The 19571-nt window shown below is 31.4% G+C and overlaps 1 protein-coding gene across 2 annotated transcripts in view; it reads right to left on the reverse strand.

The window, feature by feature from the left end:
- LOC130899075 (hemicentin-1-like) overlaps positions 1–19571 on the reverse strand; it is a 188722-nt gene that overhangs the window by 6911 nt on the left and 162240 nt on the right. For both annotated transcript variants that reach the window (XM_057808817.1, XM_057808818.1), the window contains exons 3-10: positions 16792–17000; positions 14503–14613; positions 13931–14134; positions 13133–13278; positions 9811–9961; positions 5113–5243; positions 935–1094; positions 65–351 (exon numbers count right to left, since the gene is read on the reverse strand). In XM_057808817.1, coding sequence (XP_057664800.1) covers positions 65–351; positions 935–1094; positions 5113–5243; positions 9811–9961; positions 13133–13278; positions 13931–14134; positions 14503–14613; positions 16792–17000 — 1399 coding nt within the window. The remainder of the gene's footprint in view (positions 1–64; positions 352–934; positions 1095–5112; positions 5244–9810; positions 9962–13132; positions 13279–13930; positions 14135–14502; positions 14614–16791; positions 17001–19571) is intronic.

Raw genomic sequence — 19571 nt, forward strand, 5'->3', positions numbered from 1 at the left:
AAAAAAAAAAACATTTCGCGCTGATCGGGCGCGAAAGTTTCGAAACCGGTACCGACACACTTACCTGGAATATGCACGGTTCTAATTGTCGACCGATTTTGTTGGAACCTTGACACGTCAAAGTACCGTAATCTCTTTGAGACGACGGGGTGTACATTAATTCGCTGACGTTGCCGCTCGAGGTGGCGAATCTGGCGGGGGAGACGTCGAAACTTTCGCCGCTGTTGTTGAATTGCCAGACGAAAGTGACGTCGGAGGGATCGGCGGATACTTGACATCTCACTGTGATTATTTCGTCGAGGGATGCTCCGATCACCGTTACGTCCGTATCTCGACTGCATACGGGGGCGTCTGGAAGTTATTCTCGAAATTACCCTCGTATAAACGAGATTAACGTATTTTAACGGTTCTAGGTTAGAGTTGGAGATTTTTTATTGGCGTTAATTCACGAAATACGTCGAGTTTAAAAGATCAAGAAGATTGTGGTCATTACCATTTTTTAACGGGAACGTAAATTCGCCAAATATTTAAAGTGCAGTGGATTTTTCACGCTTAGACGGAAGAGAAGATAGTGGTTATCAATTTTCGACAGAAAATCACATTTAGAAATTTTTGTTCAGATATTTATATATAGGGTGATATTTTTTTAAAATGCTTTTCTTCTAAATGTGGAAATTGCGTTATTTTAGATAGATAAAATTGGGAGGGAAGCGCCGTGTTGTTGGCGTGCGGAAAGAAAAATAATATTCCGCGTTTTTTTAACGAGAAAATGAAATTTTCGTAATGGATTTTCCGGAAGTGGAGAAATGCTGTTAGTTCGGTACGAGGTGTACGAGATACGATACGGAAATAGTCGAATAGGGGAAAGTGGTGGAGATTTATAAGAATTTTAAGGAATATCTTTGTTGGAGAGAGAATAAAAAAAAAAACTCACATCTCACTCTCAAATTAACGATTTCGCTCATAGTTTCCCCTCTAACGTTAGCCGCCAGACACGTGTACGATCCACTCTGGTACCTCGTCACTTTCTGAAGTACCAAACTGTGGGTGCTGATTATCACCCCCGAAGACATGTTCTGATTCACGGGAAGACCCTGTAAGAAAAAAAACTTTTGTCTGATCTGAATGTCGCGACACACCCCGGTATACGAATTTCCCGCGTTTAAATAATATCTAGATGACGAAACACTTTCATTTCAAGTTTTTATCGAGTATCCCTCGTATAAAATTCCGATTTATTTTCCGGGAAGTTTGAAAACTCAGATAACAATCGTCGTGTTGGAGGAAGTTTGTCCACTTGGAGATTTTTATGATGGAATGACCATAATTGTCGCGGTGGAGTCGAATGAAAATAAAATATGTGGAAATTCGGTTCGGGGTCGGTTTTCTTATTTGAATTGAGTGATTTTGGGGGGAGGAGACAGAGTCGCGTCAATCGCTGGGGCAGTACTAGAGTTTGTCGAAAAAACGACAGAAATTTTTAAATTTTGGTTGATATGGGTTGTTATCAAACGAATTTTTTGGAACAGCGTCATAATTTTTTAAAATTTTACGAGAACGATCCGCATTCAGTAAAAAACGACAGAAGTTTTTCAAAATTTGGCGAATATGCATCGAATTTATTAAATTTGGCGAGAACGCACTCGAAATTTACCAAAAATCGACAGAGATTTTAAAAATTTGGCGGGTGTGGGCGATATCGAACGAAATTTGTGAAACAGTTTCACACATTTTTAAAATTTGGCGAAAATGTACGTGAATTTTCAAAATTTTGTCGAGTATGAACCGAATCAAACGAATTTATGGTACAGTCTCTCAAATGTTTAAAATTTGGCGAGAACGCACTCGGAATTTACCAAAAATCGACAGAAATTTGAAAAATTTGGCGGATATCAGACGGAATCGAACGAAATTTGTGAAACAGTTTCATAAATTTTTAAAATTTGGCGAAAATGTACGTGAATTTTCAAAATTTTGTCGAGTATGAACCGAATCAAACGAATTTATGGTACAGTCTCTCAAATGTTTAAAATTTGGCGAGAACGCACTCGGAATTTACCAAAAATCGACAGAAATTTGAAAAATTTGGCGGATATCAGACGGAATCGAACGAAATTTGTGAAACAGTTTCATAAATTTTTAAAATTTGGCGAAAATGTACGTGAATTTTCAAAATTTTGTCGAGTATGAACCGAATCAAACGAATTTATGGTACAGTCTCTCAAATGTTTAAAATTTGGCGAGAACGCACTCGGAATTTACCAAAAATCGACAGAAATTTGAAAAATTTGGCGGATATCAGACGGAATCGAACGAAATTTGTGAAACAGTTTCATAAATTTTTAAAATTTGGCGAAAATGTACGTGAATTTTCAAAATTTTGTCGAGTATGAACCGAATCAAACGAATTTATGGTACAGTCTCTCAAATGTTTAAAATTTGGCGAGAACGCACTCGGAATTTACCAAAAATCGACAGAAATTTGAAAAATTTGGCGGATATCAGACGGAATCGAACGAAATTTGTGAAACAGTTTCATAAATTTTTAAAATTTGGCGAAAATGTACGTGAATTTTCAAAATTTTGTCGAGTATGAACCGAATCAAACGAATTTATGGTACAGTCTCTCAAATGTTTAAAATTTGGCGAGAACGCACTCGGAATAGAACGAAATTTGTGAAACAGTTTCACAATTTTTTAAAATTTGGCGAGAACGCACAGAAATTCCAAAAATTTGGCGAAACAAGACTCGCGTCCGCCAAATTTTAACGATTATTCAAAATCTTACAAATATTTCCGTCACGTCTGCATCCACCAAATTTCGAATTAATAAAGTGACAAGATATTTTAAAATTTGGCGTCGAGGAACAAACTCGCATCCGCCAAAAAACGAGCGAAATTCGTCTCGAAAATATAAAAAAAAAATATACATAGAAATGTCGCTTCGAGATTAAATCGATCATAAAACGATTAGCGTTCCGAAGAAGAGCTTCGAGCACGTCCAAAAAGAGTGTTACGTTAACTCTTCCCTTCGACTTCCACCTTTTCCGAATCAAAGTTCCTCGACGACGAGTTTCCTCAATTTAGAAGCGCGGTTTTACGTATCTATTCGAGGAGGTGGAGGATGAGGAGGAGGAGATGGAGGTTTCGCCTTTACGTGCGTTATTTACAAAGACAACTCGAAACTTTAATTGAGGTGTTTAAAGTTTCACGCCCGAAGAAATTTTCGTAGGCACGTTAACCGGAACGGAGCGCGTTTAATCGGAATTAGTGATACCCCCAAGATTTTCGAGGATATTTATTTGAAAAAAAAAAAAAAAATAAAAAAAATGGCGGTCGGAACGTTGGGGGGAAAAAGTATCTCCCTCGAGATGCGACTTTCTACCGTTTAATTCTCTATCCTCTACCGGGGGTCGAAGGTCTTATTGGAAAAAATGGTTTTCGAACGAATGAAACAACGTCGAGTTCGGCGTCGGACGTTTATCGTTGTTTGATTAGAATTTAACGGTTTTCCTTTTGTGTGTTTTCCGATATACTGATTTGTTTCGTTTCGAAAATTTATTGAGCCTATTAGTCTAAGTTTTTCTTAGGACTTTTAAGTTGTCGAAAAGATTTTTTTTATTCTCCGCTAGATTTTCCAGATATTTCAATTTTTCCTACGAATTTTCGAAATTTTTTATCTTTTCGGTCGTTTTTTTGGAATCTGTCTCCTTTTGCTGTGGATTTTCGATATATTTCTTTCTTTTTTCGGATTTTCGAGATATTTTCAATTTTTCTTAGGGTTTGACTTGTTTCCTTTTAGGTTTTCATCATATTTATCCTTTTTTCTTTCTGTTTTCGAGGTTTTTTGTTTTTCATCTAAAAATTTTCAAAATATTTCTTTTGTTTTTGGGTTTTCGAAATATTTTTTCGTTTCTTTCAAGTTTCCCAAATTTTTCGAAACTTTGAAGGTTTTTGGAAATATGTCTACGTTTTTGTGGATTTTCGAATTTTTGTGCGAGTTTTCGAGATATTTCTTTCTTTTTTTAGGATTTTCGTAATATTTCTTTGTTTCTTTCAAGTTTTCGACATTTTTTTCCTTTCCTTGGATTTTAGAGATATTTCTTCGTTTCCTTTGGGTTTTCAAAATATTTTTTCCTTTCTTTTGGGTTTTCGTAATATTTTTAATTTGTTTTAAGTTTTCAGTTGTTTGCTTTTGGATTTCTATTATACTTTATTTTAGGTTTTCGAGATATTTCTTCGTTTCTTTTAGGGTTTTCGAAATATTTCTTTATTTCCCTTGAGTTTTCGAGATATCTCTTCAGTTTCCTTTGGGTTTTCGAGATATTTTTTCGCTTCTTTTGGATTTTCGAGATATTTCTTCGCTTTTTTTGGATTTTCGAGATATTTCTTCGCTTTTTTTGGATTTTCGAGATATTTCTTCAGTTTCCTTTGGGGTTTCGAGATATGTCTTCAGTTTCCTTTGAGTTTTCGAGATATCTCTTCAGTTTCCTTTGGGTTTTCGAGATATTTCTTCGCTTCTTTTGGATTTTCAAGATATTTCTTCGCTTCTTTTGGATTTTCGAGATACTTCTTCGTTTCTTTTGGATTTTCGAAATATTTCTTCAGTTTTCTTTGGGTTTTCGAGATATCTCTTCAGTTTCCTTTGGGGTTTCGAGATATTTCTTCGTTCCCTTTGGGCTTTCAAGATATTTCTTCGCTTCTTTTGGATTTTCGAGATATTTCTTCAGTTTCCTTTGGGTTTTTAGAGATATCTCAGTTGCGGTTTTCGAGACATAACGTATCCACTTAAACCTATACGTATATACTTTCGTTACATGCGACGCTCACTTCTCCCCGACGATTTTCCGTAGTTTCCCATTGTGTTTCGAAACGTTTGTCAAGTTTTTGTTATAAAAACAAACACATTGTTTCAAAAGTCGTGTATAAAGAAGAATTTGTCGATTCCCTTCACGATACACAGAAAATAAACCGAATAAAATAGTTGAAACGAGAAAGATTCTCGTATCGCCAACTTTCTTTTCGTCTTAAAAGTTGAATATAAAAATGGACGTGAAACAACGGCTAGAACGAAAGAGAGAGGGCAAAAAAGCTGGTAATAAATGTACTTACTTCGTGATACCATAAGATTCTGTGCTGTTTGGGATTCGCTTTGATGCTGCACTCGAAGTAAACGTCGTCTCCTTCTTTTATGTCTTCTGGATTTAGAGTATTACCTAAATGAAGAACCACTTGCGGGGGATCTGGGAAATAATAACGAGAAATAACAAAAAAAATACAAAAATATTTTCTATTTAACGTATGTTTTACGAGTTTGAGACATAAAAATAAACGGAAAAAACGATCGGAAAATTACGGAAAAACGTAAACGACGACGGAACGATCGATAAATGATAAAAAAAAACGACATTAGACGAAAGAAAAACGATTGTGGATTGAAAGGAGAACGGGAAATAACGAAACAGAGAAAACGAAGCATAAGAATTATTAGGAAATAAAATAAAAACGAAAATGGAAGAGAAATGAAAGTAAAACGAGAAGAAAGCTCGAGACAATTGAATGACAAATGCCAAAGAATGAAAGAAAAAACGCGACTAAAAGACGGAGAAATGGTAGAAAAAAGATAAAATTAAATAAAAATTATGGAGCGAAACAAATGAAAGAGAAAATAATGATAAAATGACCACAAATCGACGAAAAATGAGAGAAAGATAAAAATATCATAAAAACGACAAGAATCGATGAAAGGAGAATAGGAGAACGAAAGAAAAACAACAACAAACATCGAAAAAAATAGCATAAAATGGAAAAAATTAACGAAGGATGACTGAAAACAATAAAAAACGACAAATGAACAAGAAAAACAGGTGAAAATTGGAAGAAAAATAACAACGAAAGACTAAAATCGACAAGAACAACAAAGATCGTCAAAAAAGTACAAAAACATATCCAAAAAATGATAGAAAAATATTATAAAATAATAAAAACATGAAAAATGACAAAGAAACAACAAAAAGGACGAAAAATGAAAGGAAAATAACAAAAAAGATGAATACTGGAAAGAAAATAACAACAAACGACGAAAATCGTCAAAAAAAGACAGAAACACAACCAAATATAAGGCAAATAGATGGAAAAATATCAGAAAATGACTGGAAAATAACAAAAATCGATGAAAGAAGAATGGGAACACAAAAGAAAAACGACAAAAAACGTAAGGGTGACAGAAAACGGAGAAATATGAAAGAAAAACAGCAAAAAACTTCGAAAAACGACAGATAAATAAGAAAAAAATAAAAGAAAAATAACAATAAACGACGAAAATCGTCAAAAAACAAAAATCATCAGAAAATGACAAAAATTGATAGAAAGGTATCATAAAATGACTAAAAACATGAAAAAATGACAAAGAAACATCAAAAAGGATGAAAAATGAAAGGGAAATGATTAAAAAAAACATGAATAGTGGAAGGAACAGAACAGCAAACGTTGAAAATAGACAAGAGCAACAAAAAAGACAAAAACACGACAAAAAATAACTAAAAATATCAGAAAATCACTAAAAAATAACAAAAAACGATAAAAAAGAAAAAAAACAAACTTAAACGACGAAGAATGACAGAAGAACAATAAAAAACTTCGGAAAACGACAGGAAAACAAGAAAAAACGTCGAAAAAATAGAGAAACACCGAAAAAAAGGTGAAAAATGAAAAGAAAAACAACAAAAAATGACATAAGAACAAACGAGAAATGGACGTAAATAAACATATACATAAATGTACGACTTATCAGAATCCTCTTTTTGTGGAAATCTCCACCTTGGGAGTTGGAATTAAAAAAAAAAAAAAAATCGAGTAAATTGAAAAAGAAAAAAAGAAAAAGAAACGCCGGTGGTTCGTTTGGTTGAATTCGAAATGGGGGAACGGTTTTACGAGAGGAAATTTAGTGGGACGATTTCGGTAAATATCCTGTCAGTGTAAAAATTATTACCGGAGGAAAATACAATCTCGCACATTCTTAATAAGATGAAAATCATTGCAACACGGTTGTGGCGGTGAAGAAATAATAATAAAAGAAAAAAAGAAAAAAAAAAAAAAGAAAATAACGCGGCGATACGCGAGGTATCGCGTCAACGTGGAAAAGACATTCGTTATAATCAGCGGCGGAGGCGGCGGCGACGGCGTTTCTGTACCTTTTAAATCCACAGAACGTAACAAACAATTTTCCAAATAGGTACAGAAAAATGTCGAAAAAGACGAAAAAGAAACAGTAAGAAACGACAATAACTGAGAGAAAACGATGATAAAAGCAAAAAAATATTATAAGAATGCGATAGAACGACGTGAAAATGAAAAACGATACACAAAAATGGAAGAAGAACCTTCGAGAAAGACAAATGAATGAAAAAAAACAACAGAAAAACGAATAGAAACGACAAAAAAGGAAAATAAATGATGAAAAAGGGCAAAAAATCATATGAATGTGGGAAAATTAAATATTAAATTATATGAGAATATTAAAAAATCGATGAAAAGTGTAAGAAAAAGAATGAAGAATGATGGATAATGAGGAAAATACAGAACAAGACACTAAAATGGAAGATATTTGACAAAAGAAAACCCGAAGAAAGATGCATAGAAGAAAACAGACCGATATAGAAAGAATATAAAGTGAAATGGTGAAAAAAAAATGGGAGAACGGCAAGAAATGAGAAAACATGGAAAATTGATGAAATTGATACAAAAATTACGAAATATTACCAAAGGGACTTAGAAAAAATACGGAAATAATGATAGAACGATAAGATAAATTACAGAAAAACCTGAAAAAACGACGAAAATTATAGGAAAACATCAAAATATGTCAAAAACCGACAAAACCACGGAGAAATATCAAAAAACTACGAATGATATAGAAAAATGACCAAAATTACAGAAAAAATGACGAAATGTAAAGAAAATTGATGAAAAAACTGATTTGACAAAAAAACTATGAGAAATTGAATGAAATTATAAAATTATAAAAAACACGCACAAAATGTAAAAACTGATGATAGAAAAACTAAAAAAAAATGACAACAAAAGAAACTCAAAAAAATTACAAATAATATTTGTACAGACTGAGAAACCAAAAACATCATGGACTAAACTGAAAGAAAAATGATATAAAAACATGCAAAAATTAAAGAAAATTATATAAAACCTATAAAAAATTAATTAATAGACGAAAAACTTTTTAAAAAAAACGGAAATTTGATAGAAAACTTATAAAAAATAACTTTACTGCTAGAAAAACGATAGAAATTCATAAAAAAACCAAGGAAACTGACCAAAAACTACGAAAAATGACTTTACAGACAGAATTACCAAGGATAATCCATAAAAACTGAAAGAAAAATAACTTTACGGTCAAGGAAATGATAGGAAATCATAAAAAACGGAAGGAACTGTAATGAAAACTACGAAATATGGCAGGATAATGATTTTACAAACAGAAAAACAGAAAAAAACGACGAAAATGACAGAAAAACTACAAAAATACAATTTTATAGGAAGAAAAACTGAAGAAATTATGAAAAAGACGACGAAACTGAAAGGAAAATTACATAAAAATGATGGAAAATTGATTTTACACAGTGAAGAAACATTAAAAAAATTAACAAAAATGTTATTAAAATTACAAAAAATGATTTAATAGACGAAAAACTTTGAAAAAATAACGAGAAACTTGGAGAAAACTCAAAAAATACGATATAAAATCACAAAAAACTAAGGAAACTGACAAAAAACTACGAAATATGGCAGGAGAATGATTTTACAGACAGAATAACCAAAGAAAATCCGCAAAAGCTGACAGAAAAACGATAGAAAATCATAAAAAAACCGACGAAAATAACAGAAAAACTACAAAGAAAAATTTACAGGAAAAGAAACCAAAGAAAAACAAGAAGAAACCGACGAAATTGGCAGAAAACCAAAAAATTACAAAAAATATTCATACAAACTGAAAAACCAAAGAAATCATGGAAAAGACGACGAAACTGAAAGGAAAATTACATAAAAATGATGGAAAATTGATTTTACACAGCGGAGAAACATGAAAAAAATTAACGAAAATGTTATAAAAACTACAAAAAATGATTTAATAGACGAAAAACTTTGAAAAAATAACGAGAAAATTGGAGAAAATTAAAAAAAATGACAAAAAATTGAATTTACCGCCAGAAAAACGATAAAAAATCATAAGAAAAACGATGAAAATAACAGAAAAACTACAAAGAATAATTTGACAGGAAGAGAAACCATAAAAAAACTGTCAAAATTAGTATTAAAACTACGAAAAACCACTTCACCTCTAAACAAGACACCCCTCCAAAAAATAAAACATAAAGGATAAGATAAAGAAGAAAAATAATAAAAAAAAAACTACTACCAACAATCGAGCAGATCATAAATCCCAAACTTTAATTTAGGTAAATAGCAACAACAACAAAACCGGCCGGAAACGCGATCCCCATCCAAATTCAACCTTCTCCCTAAGGCAACATTTCAACACACCGAGAAAGAAAAGACGCGAAGAGAATATGAGGAGGGAGAGAAAGAGAGATAGGAGAAAGATAATTTATACATACACATATAAATATCAAGTTATGAATGGATGATATTCGCCCCGACGATTTCAATCTTAATTAAAATACGCAAACACCAAGAGAAATTCAACCCGCGCAACTCGAAAGAAATTCCCGTATCACCCTCGTATTATACGCATATCGGATATATATCTATGTGTAGAGGTGGAATTTTACTTACAGACGACGTTTAACTTGAAGGAATCCTCCAAACCGACGCCGGTAAGTTTGGGATTTTCACCGACGCACTTGAAAACGCTATTATCGTCTTCCGGGACCGGTACGAACGTAATAGTCGTTAGTACGGATGTTTCATTTTCTTGTGCGTTGACCTGAAATTCGTCCGGAATGAGAATGTGCATCCGGCTGGACGAAATTATCGACGACAAATCATCGCTTTTAATTTTTTTCTTTTCTTTTCCTCATTATCGTTATTGTTATTGTTATTAAAAGAAATAATTAAAGTTCGTTCCGCGCGGCGTGTAGATGCGAAATTTAAAAACGCGTACGGAAAGTTTCAGATTGAAAATTGGGGTTTTGTTAGTTTTGGAAACTCCCCTGTAACTATGGAACGTTATTAATGCGGACATATTTCGAAGAAAAAAAAGAGAATTTTTCGATTTTATTGTTGCGAAACAATTTTTATTAATTTTGGATACTCCCTATACGTGAAAACCTTTTTTTAAAAGCGAATTTAATTTGGAAAAAAAAACTTTTCGATTGAAAATTGTCAAGAATTTCGATTTTAATGGACTGTTGTTTAAGATATTCTGTCAAAATTGACGTACAATGATCAATTAATTTATAAAATCATTATGAGGATAGATAACTAGTTTTGGAAGTCCGCCTGTAGTAGTAAGTTTTCCAAAAAACGTGTAAAATTTGACAAGATATCAAGAATTTCGATTTTAATGGACTATTTTTCAAAAAAATCAGTCACAGTTGACGTATAATTATCAATAAATGAATAAAGGATGAATTACTAGTTTTGGAAGTCCCCCTATAACACCAACTTTTCCTAAAAACGTGTGAAATTCATCAAAATGACGATAAATTCGATTTTAATCGAGGTTTTTTCAAGAAAATCTGTCAAAATTGACGTATAATGATCAATTAATTTATAAAATCATTATGAGGATAGATAACTAGTTTCGGAAGTCCCCCTGTAGTAGTAAGTTTTCCAAAAAACGTGTAAAATTTGACAAGATATCAAGAATTTCAATTTTAATGGACTATTTTTCAAAAAAAATCAGTCACAGTTGACGTATAATTATCAATAAATGAATAAAGGATGAATTACTAGTTTTGGAAGTCCCCCTATAACTTTAACTCTCCCTAAAAATGTGTGAAATTCATCAAAATGACGATAAATTCGATTTTAATCGAATTTTTTTCAAGAAAATCTGTCAAAATTGACGTATAATGATCAATTAATTTATAAAATCATTATGAGGATGGATAAATAGTTTTGGAAGTCCCCCCGTAGTATTAAGTCTTCCAAAAAACGTGTAAAATTTGACAAGATATCAAGAATTTCGATTTTAATGGACTATTTTTCAATAAAATCAGTCACAATTGACGTATAATGATCAATAAATGAATAAAGGATGAATTACTAGTTTTGGAAGTCCCCCTATAACACCAACTTTTCCTAAAAACGTGTGAAATTCATCAAAATGACGATAAATTCGATTTTAATCGAGGTTTTTTCAAGAAAATCTGTCAAAATTGACGTATAATTATCAATAAATGAATAAAGGATGAATTACTAGTTTTGGAAGTCCCCCTATAACTTTAACTCTCCCTAAAAACGCGTGAAATTCATCAAAATGACAATAAATTCGATTTTAATCGAATTTTTTTCAAGAAAATCTGTCAAAATTGACGTATAATGATCAATTAATTTATAAAATCATTATGAGGATAGATAACTAGTTTTGGAAGTCCCCCTGTAGTAGTAAGTCTTCCAAAAAACGTGTAAAACTTGACAAGATATCAAGAATTTCAATTTTAATGGACTATTTTTCAAAAAAATCAGTCACAATTGACGTATAATGATCAATAAATGAATAAAGGATGAATTACTAGTTTTGGAAGTCCCCCTATAACACCAACTTTTCCTAAAAACGTGTGAAATTCATCAAAATGACGATAAATTCGATTTTAATCGAGGTTTTTTCAAGAAAATCTGTCAAAATTGACGTATAATGATCAATTAATTTATAAAATCATTATGAGGATAGATAACTAGTTTTGGAAGTCCGCCTGTAGTAGTAAGTCTTCCAAAAAACGTGTAAAACTTGACAAGATATCAAGAATTTCAATTTTAATGGACTATTTTTCAAAAAAATCAGTCACAATTGACGTATAATGATCAATAAATGAATAAAGGATGAATTACTAGTTTTGGAAGTCCCCCTATAACACCAACTTTTCCTAAAAACGTGTGAAATTCATCAAAATGACGATAAATTCGATTTTAATCGAGGTTTTTTCAAGAAAATCTGTCAAAATTGACGTATAATGATCAATTAATTTATAAAATCATTATGAGGATGGATAAATAGTTTTGGAAGTCCCCCCGTAGTATTAAGTCTTCCAAAAAACGTGTAAAATTTGACAAGATATCAAGAATTTCGATTTTTATGACTATTTTTCAAAAAAATTAGTCACAATTGACGTATAATGATCAATAAATGAATAAAGGATGAATTACTAGTTTTGGAAGTCCCCTATAACACCAACTTTCCCTAAAAACGTGTTAAATTTAGCAAAAAACGATTAATTCGATTTTAATCGAGTTTTTCTCAAGGAAATCTGTCAAAATTGACGTATATTGATCAATCAAGGATAAATTACAAGTTTTTTAAATCCCCTTGTAAAATGAAGTCTTTCTAAAAACATGTAAAATTTAGGAAATATTTTCTATGGAAAAGAAAAATATTGTTAATTATGGATTTTTGATTGAAAATTGTCGAAAACATGTAAAATTTCAAAAAAACTAATTTATTTCTTAAAAAATTCGTAAAAGAATTTTCTATTAAAATTTTGTTGAAAAAAAAAAACTATCTGAGCTATTTTTTTACAAAAACCTGTCGAAAATAACACGTGATTATAAATTAGAATATTTCGATGAATAAAAATATTAGTAATTTTTGGAGGCTCCCCTGTAACTATTAAATGTTTAGACATATTAAAAAAAAAGATTATCAGTTGAAACATTTAGAATTTGAAAAAAATGTCGAAAACACCAAAAACAAACATATTTTTTAAGAGATTCGTAAAATAAATTCAAAAAAGAATTTTCCATTGAAATATTAAAAAAAAAAAACATATTTTGACAAACAATTCCGATAGATTTTAAATTTTAAATAATATCTTTAGAAGTCCCCCCGTAATATTCAATATTTTAAGCAAACGTACACAAATTTTGAAAAAGTAAATAAAAAAATTCGATAAATTTCAAATCATTAAAAAACTTGATCGTAAATTTTTGAACTTACCCGTCCTCTTCTAAACGGTCTGTTATCTCTGCTCCAAGAAACCAGAGCCTTCGGTCTGGAACCTTCTACTTCGCATTGGATCGACACCTCCTCGTTAGCCACCAGCTCCCTCGGTTTATTGATGATGTTCACCGAAAGAGGTCTCACTGGAAGAGGAAAATCGTAACCGGAAATACATCCGGATGATAGATCTTCATTTAACATACAGGGTTATACGAAAACGAAGTCACGAAGAAAGACAAATGATATCATTAAATCAATCGAGAGTTATCTGAACTGAAATTTTCATATACAGGGTGGTTTAAAAAAAACTACTATTGATTTTATCCATTTTTATAGATATAAATTATCGTTAAATATACGGGGTAATACGAAAATTATGTTGAGAAAGAAAACAAGAGTTTAATGACATCATTAAATCAATTGAGAGTTATCTGAACTGAAATTTTCATATACAGAGTGATTTAAACAAAACTACACTTCATTTTATCCATTTTAATAGAGATAAATCATCATTAAATATACGGGGTTATACGAAAATTATGTTGAAAAGGAAAACAAGAGTTCAATGACATCATTAAATCAATTGGGAGTTATCTGAACGAAAATTTTTCATATACAGGGTGATTTAAACAAGATTACACATCATTTCATCACTTTTATAGAGGTAAATTTTTGTTTAATATACAGGGTAATACGAAAACAATGTAGTAACTAGTAAAAATAATTACCAATCAAATCGCGAACTATCCGAACATAAATTGAATATACAGGGTGTTCTGGGAATAAAGTACTTACGTAATAATTCAAGCCGGACCGTTTTTTCGGACGGCATCATCAATTTAGTGTTGCTAGCCTGACATTTATAAGTAGAATTGAGATGATCTCTAGTCACCCCACTTATTTTTAACTTATTCACCATCATGTGATTGCCTATTTCTTCTACGTGCCCTTCGATCAATCTCTCGTTCATAAACCAAGAGACGGTCGGCGTCGGTCGACCTGACAATAACAAATAATAGACATCGATATAATTTTTTTTATTTTTTATTTTTTCAAACAAAAATTACGTCACGTAAATTTTAGACGAAATACAACGAAAACAACCCCTTATAGATATAAGATATTCAGTGATGGCGTTAGGAAAGCTCTCGGTAAAATTGAGAGAAAGCATTCCGGATTTCATGCGATAGGAATCCGGAATGGCTGTCCGGGGAGTTTCGCCACTCCACGCTATTATCTGGAAAGTGTCTTAGATCCTATTTTCCTTTTTGTTCGGTTATATGTATGAGACCGTTGTTTAAAGTGTCGTAAACGATTTATTTTACGTTAATTTCAAAGGAAATTTCGATATTTTCGATGAAACTTACCCCCTCTCACTTCGCACGTTAATACGAGATCGGTTTTTTCTTCTAAGGGACCAACCGTATGGTTTACGTCCCTTCCGGAATTGTCGTAGATGAGAAGTTGATGTGGGGGAACTGTAACAAAGATAATCTTTGCTTCAACTCGATCAAACCGTGAAACTTTTCATTTACGATGTGATATAAGATGATATAGAAACGGTGGAGGGTTCCCATCACCATTTATCCGATACTTATTTTTCTACATACTGTTTTTTATCAATAAAAATCAAACATAACAGTATAGAATCGATTGTCTTCTTCAGATGCCCATGTTACTACTTATTAGTGGTAAATATTGTTTATAATGTTCAAATTTGTAAAAATCTTGTTTTTATCGAAAATTTGGAGAAAATCATGATGATACATTCTCGAGAATTATATTTTTAGATAAAACATGGATATATGCCAATGGAATCAAATTGAGTTCTTGGTAGGACAATAATATCAATTTTGGGTGTTGTAACTCAATCACCCAGTATATCGATATTTTGATCAAAAGAGTTTTGTCAAATATATCGAGATTAACCGTATTTTTAAGAAAAACCTGTCAAAATTGACGTGCAAATATATCATAGTAAATATTTATATGAATAAGTTTTGGAACGTCCCCTGTAGCTATGAATTTTTGAAACTGATATTTTATTAGTCACGTGATGGAAGACCTCTACCGTTTCTATATGTTGATCAATAGAATAATTCCTTTTTTAATTATATCAAGTTTTTTTTTAATAATTATAATTTATCACAATTCTATGAATAATTGCCCTAAAACTTTCAATAACCTTTCATTTTAAAGAACTTTCTACGTTCTTTAAAAAAAATTCCTCCAAAAAGTACAATTTGCGAATTATCCGTCAAAAATCATTTTGGATTGAACTTAACAAAAAAAAACGTGAATTTGCTTCAAAATCAATTTCATCAATTTTGAGCGAACTAATAAATCGAAAAAAATTTGAAAGAATCACCAAAAATAGCACAAGAAAATACGTATATATCAATTTAAAACAATATTTATAAACATTTTTAAAAATCCTCGTATTTTTACATTCAAATTATGTTATACGACAACGTATGTCGATAATAAAAGTTATACTTCTAAATAATAAACCGTGTACTGAAGAGGCGCAATAAGATTGAAACCGATCAAAAGTTATACGAATTATTTTATTTCCTTTTAAAGGTTTACGTGTCTGGAGTCAATTTCAGTAACAGACAGTTAAAAAGGCGATTTTGTCGTCGTCAGAACACACATTAAGATATGATCTTCTAATTACGTATATAGACGTTCGACATGAAAGTCAAATAGTTTTATTGGAAAATTTTACAAACTTTGATGAATATAAAAGATTAGGTGGGTTGTTCATCAAAATTCAATTTCCGCACGCTATAATGCGAATAAAATTAACCATTACACTAGGTCTCAATATGATAGAAATAATTGTAAAAAAATGGTTTATTAGTAAAGAAATACTCACATTTTGTGCTTCATAATTAAATGATCACTTTGTATACACTAAATCACTATAAATATTAACATATACCGAACATTTTCCGTATTTTATATAGAAAACAAAATGGCTACTGATTAGCTTTGACCACAATGGCGACTATTAAATACAAATTTTTATATCACGTAAATCGCTATTGCGTATCGGTATTTAAGAATTATTATCATAAACATATATAAAAAAACACATATTAAGTAGTTTTTAGAATAAATACACTAAATTGAGACAATTCTTTGGATAAACTCAAAAAAAAACACTCGATGTACTACCACGACGATCGTTAGACTAAACTGACATGTGATATCGATCTATGATTGATCGAATACCACGTGACCGGATGCTGCAGATCGAACTGGGCGGAGTATCATAGATAAACAAATCAACATAGAGGTTCAAAAATTAAATTATTGGTATATCCAGTGGTGGCGTGTATACTAATTGGAGGATAAAAAAGAAATTTTTTAAATTAAAATATGAATATTTTTACTGTATAAATTGATTTTTTTCAAGAGTCTTATTCACTTAGTTCTTAATCATTTTACTACCAAAGTGTTATTCACGCTTCCGAAAACGAATTTTCAAACCTAAAATAGAATTTCATTACGTTCCGCCTCAACTGTAATTATAATTTAATCATTTTATACATTTTAAGCAGACGGTTCATTTAAAACATTAGACGCACTCGGTATTTCGAAGAAGACGTTTCGAGACTCTCATTAATTTTTTATTATGGAAAAATACGTACCTATAACGGTTAAGTTTATAGCGAAATTTCTCGTTGGGGATACTTTGAAATCTACTCTGCATCTATATACCCCTTCGTCGTCCAATTGCACTCCGTCTAATGTTAGAGCTGCTGGTCTGGATACGGTGACGAAGTACGCCCTCGGACCGAACATCTTCGAATCGGACCAATGGAGAGCTTTGTTGAAAGCCCTACCTCTTACGTCAAAACTGAAATGGAAAGAATTGAGGTTAGGCTAGAACCGAATGGAGTACTTCGGAGTAGAATAAAATAAAATAAAATAGATTAGAGTAGAGTAGATTTCGATAAATTAAACCATAGAGAGTAAATTGAACTAAACTAGACTTTGAAATAATCTGCGAATATCTACTACGTCAAAATAAAACTGAATAGTGTACTCTGTAGTGCTATATAAAGAGTAGAACCATAGATAAATTGATCTGTAGTCACAGAACTAAATAATGTAGTTCGGAGTACATGTTTAAGAATACAATCATAGATAAATCATTACATAGAGGTTTATTAGAGACATAGACAAAAGTAGACAATGAAATCTTCTGGGAATATGTATTACGTCAAAATAAAACTGAATAGTGTACTTTGCAGTGCAATATAAAGTGTAGAATCATAGATAAAGACAAAAATGCACAGTAAAATGATATTACAAACATCTACTAGGTAAAAATAGAACCCAGTAGTGTAGTTTGGGGTACAATGTGGTGCATAACCATAGATAAATTAATATATAGAGAGATAGGTTATAAAACAGAATATAGTAAACAGTGGCGGCGGTGTTTATAAAGTAAATATAATTTTTTTTATTCCGAAACAGTCGAGTTGTTTTAAAAATTCACGTAACGCCACTTTTAACGTTCATATTTCAAAACAAAGGAATTTGTGAATAAAATGCAAATCGGTTTTAATATATACAAAACGCTGGGTGCAACAAAGCGAACAAAGTTTCGTACACAATGCAAAAGCATCGGTGTTACCTACATCAAGTTTGATACTTTTATCTAGTATAACATTTCCATTTTCGTAATACATATAAAAAAAGCTCGAAAAAAATCAACAGATTCGAATTTTACAAGCGACTGGGATCTTTTAAATCATTTACAGTTGATGTTTTCCTGTAACTAATTTCAAGTATGCTCCACGGGATTCAGATCGGGCGATTTAGGTGGCAGCTTTAGATCGCGTGTGTGATCGGGCATTATCGTTGATAGAAATGAACTAAGGGCATGGAATTATGACAGAAAATACGAGTTTTTCGCTTTTTTAATATCGATTTAGTTTACTTTTAAAACTTTTATGTTTGTATATGAATTTGTAGAGAGAAATCATGATGTCTGAATATAAAGCGGTTTTTAGTCGCCCACCCGGTATATAAGACTCGTTTGTAGAGTGAAATCTTTTTTTTTTTTCGTTAATATTCGATTTTCCAGGGGGTTATGGAGGAAAATAAATAAATTGTAGTATTAAAATCAAATAAAACCGTCAGCAAATCGTGCAGGCGTTGGTATTTTATTTAAAATCATTTTTATTGAACATTTCGTCGGAAAAATCTCGTTTAAAAGTTTTTCTTTGTACTAGAACATCGTTATATATAACAATACTAGCTAGTAGCTTTATACTATGTTGATATTAGGTATGGGAATTGATATATTTGGATATTTTATGAAATATCTGTTTGAAAAATGGAGAGTCACTCTGGTTTCTCTTCGGTTCCCTAATCTGTTTGCGGGAGATTAGGAGATATGGCACGACGTTAGCTGTCTTAGAAAGGTTTCGTATGCCTTTGTGAATGACGAAAAAAAAAAAAAAGAGAGGCATGAATTAGAAGGACGTGAAGTACGTGCTTGATTACCGGTTTCAGTATATGGATACTTCCGATGCTTTTAAGTCGTATTTATATCGAAAATTTGATTATTTATTATTCACTTTGTATATTTTGGCTTGAAGGACTATAAAGAATGTCGTTAAATTCATTTCCCAAAGATAGATGCGGACTGAAGCTTATGATATCAATTTGTTTAAAAAAAAATCGAAAAATAACATCAGTTTCGTGACACCCTGTATAATAATTTACTGTTTTGTTATCACTACTTCATTTTTATTGAAAAAACGAGAAAATATACAAAAATTCGAGTCATTAGATCGAGTAAAAGTTAGTGGAAATGTGATTAGAAAATTCCACGTAAAAAATCGAAAAAGAACGTCAGTTTCGTGACACCCTGTATAATAGTTCATCGTTTTATCATCTCTACTTCATTTTTATTGAAAAAACGAGAAAATATGCAAAAATTCGAGTCATTAGATCGAGTAAAAGTTAGTGGAAATGTGATTAGAAAAATTCACGTAAAAAATCGAAAAAGAACGTCAGTTTCGTGACACCCTGTATAATAGTTCATCGTTTTATCATCTCTACTTCATTTACATTGAAAAAACGAGAAAATATGCAAAAATTCGAGTCATTAGATCGAGTAAAAGTTAGTGGAAATGTGATTAGAAAAATTCACGTAAGAAATCGAAAAATAACGTCAGTTTCGTGATACCCTGTATAATAGTTTACTGTTTTATCATCACTACTTCATTTACATTGAAAAAACGAGAAAATGTGCAAAAATTCGAGTCATTAGATCGAGTAAAAGTTAGTGGAGATGTGATTAAAAAATTCCACGTAGAAAATTGAAAAAGAACATGAGTTTCGTGACACCCTGTATAATAGTTCACTGTTTTGTTATCACTACTTCATTTACATTGAAAAAACGAGAAAATAT

The sequence above is a fragment of the Diorhabda carinulata genome, chromosome 10 (assembly GCF_026250575.1).
Source record: "Diorhabda carinulata isolate Delta chromosome 10, icDioCari1.1, whole genome shotgun sequence".
Taxonomy (NCBI): domain Eukaryota; kingdom Metazoa; phylum Arthropoda; class Insecta; order Coleoptera; family Chrysomelidae; genus Diorhabda; species Diorhabda carinulata.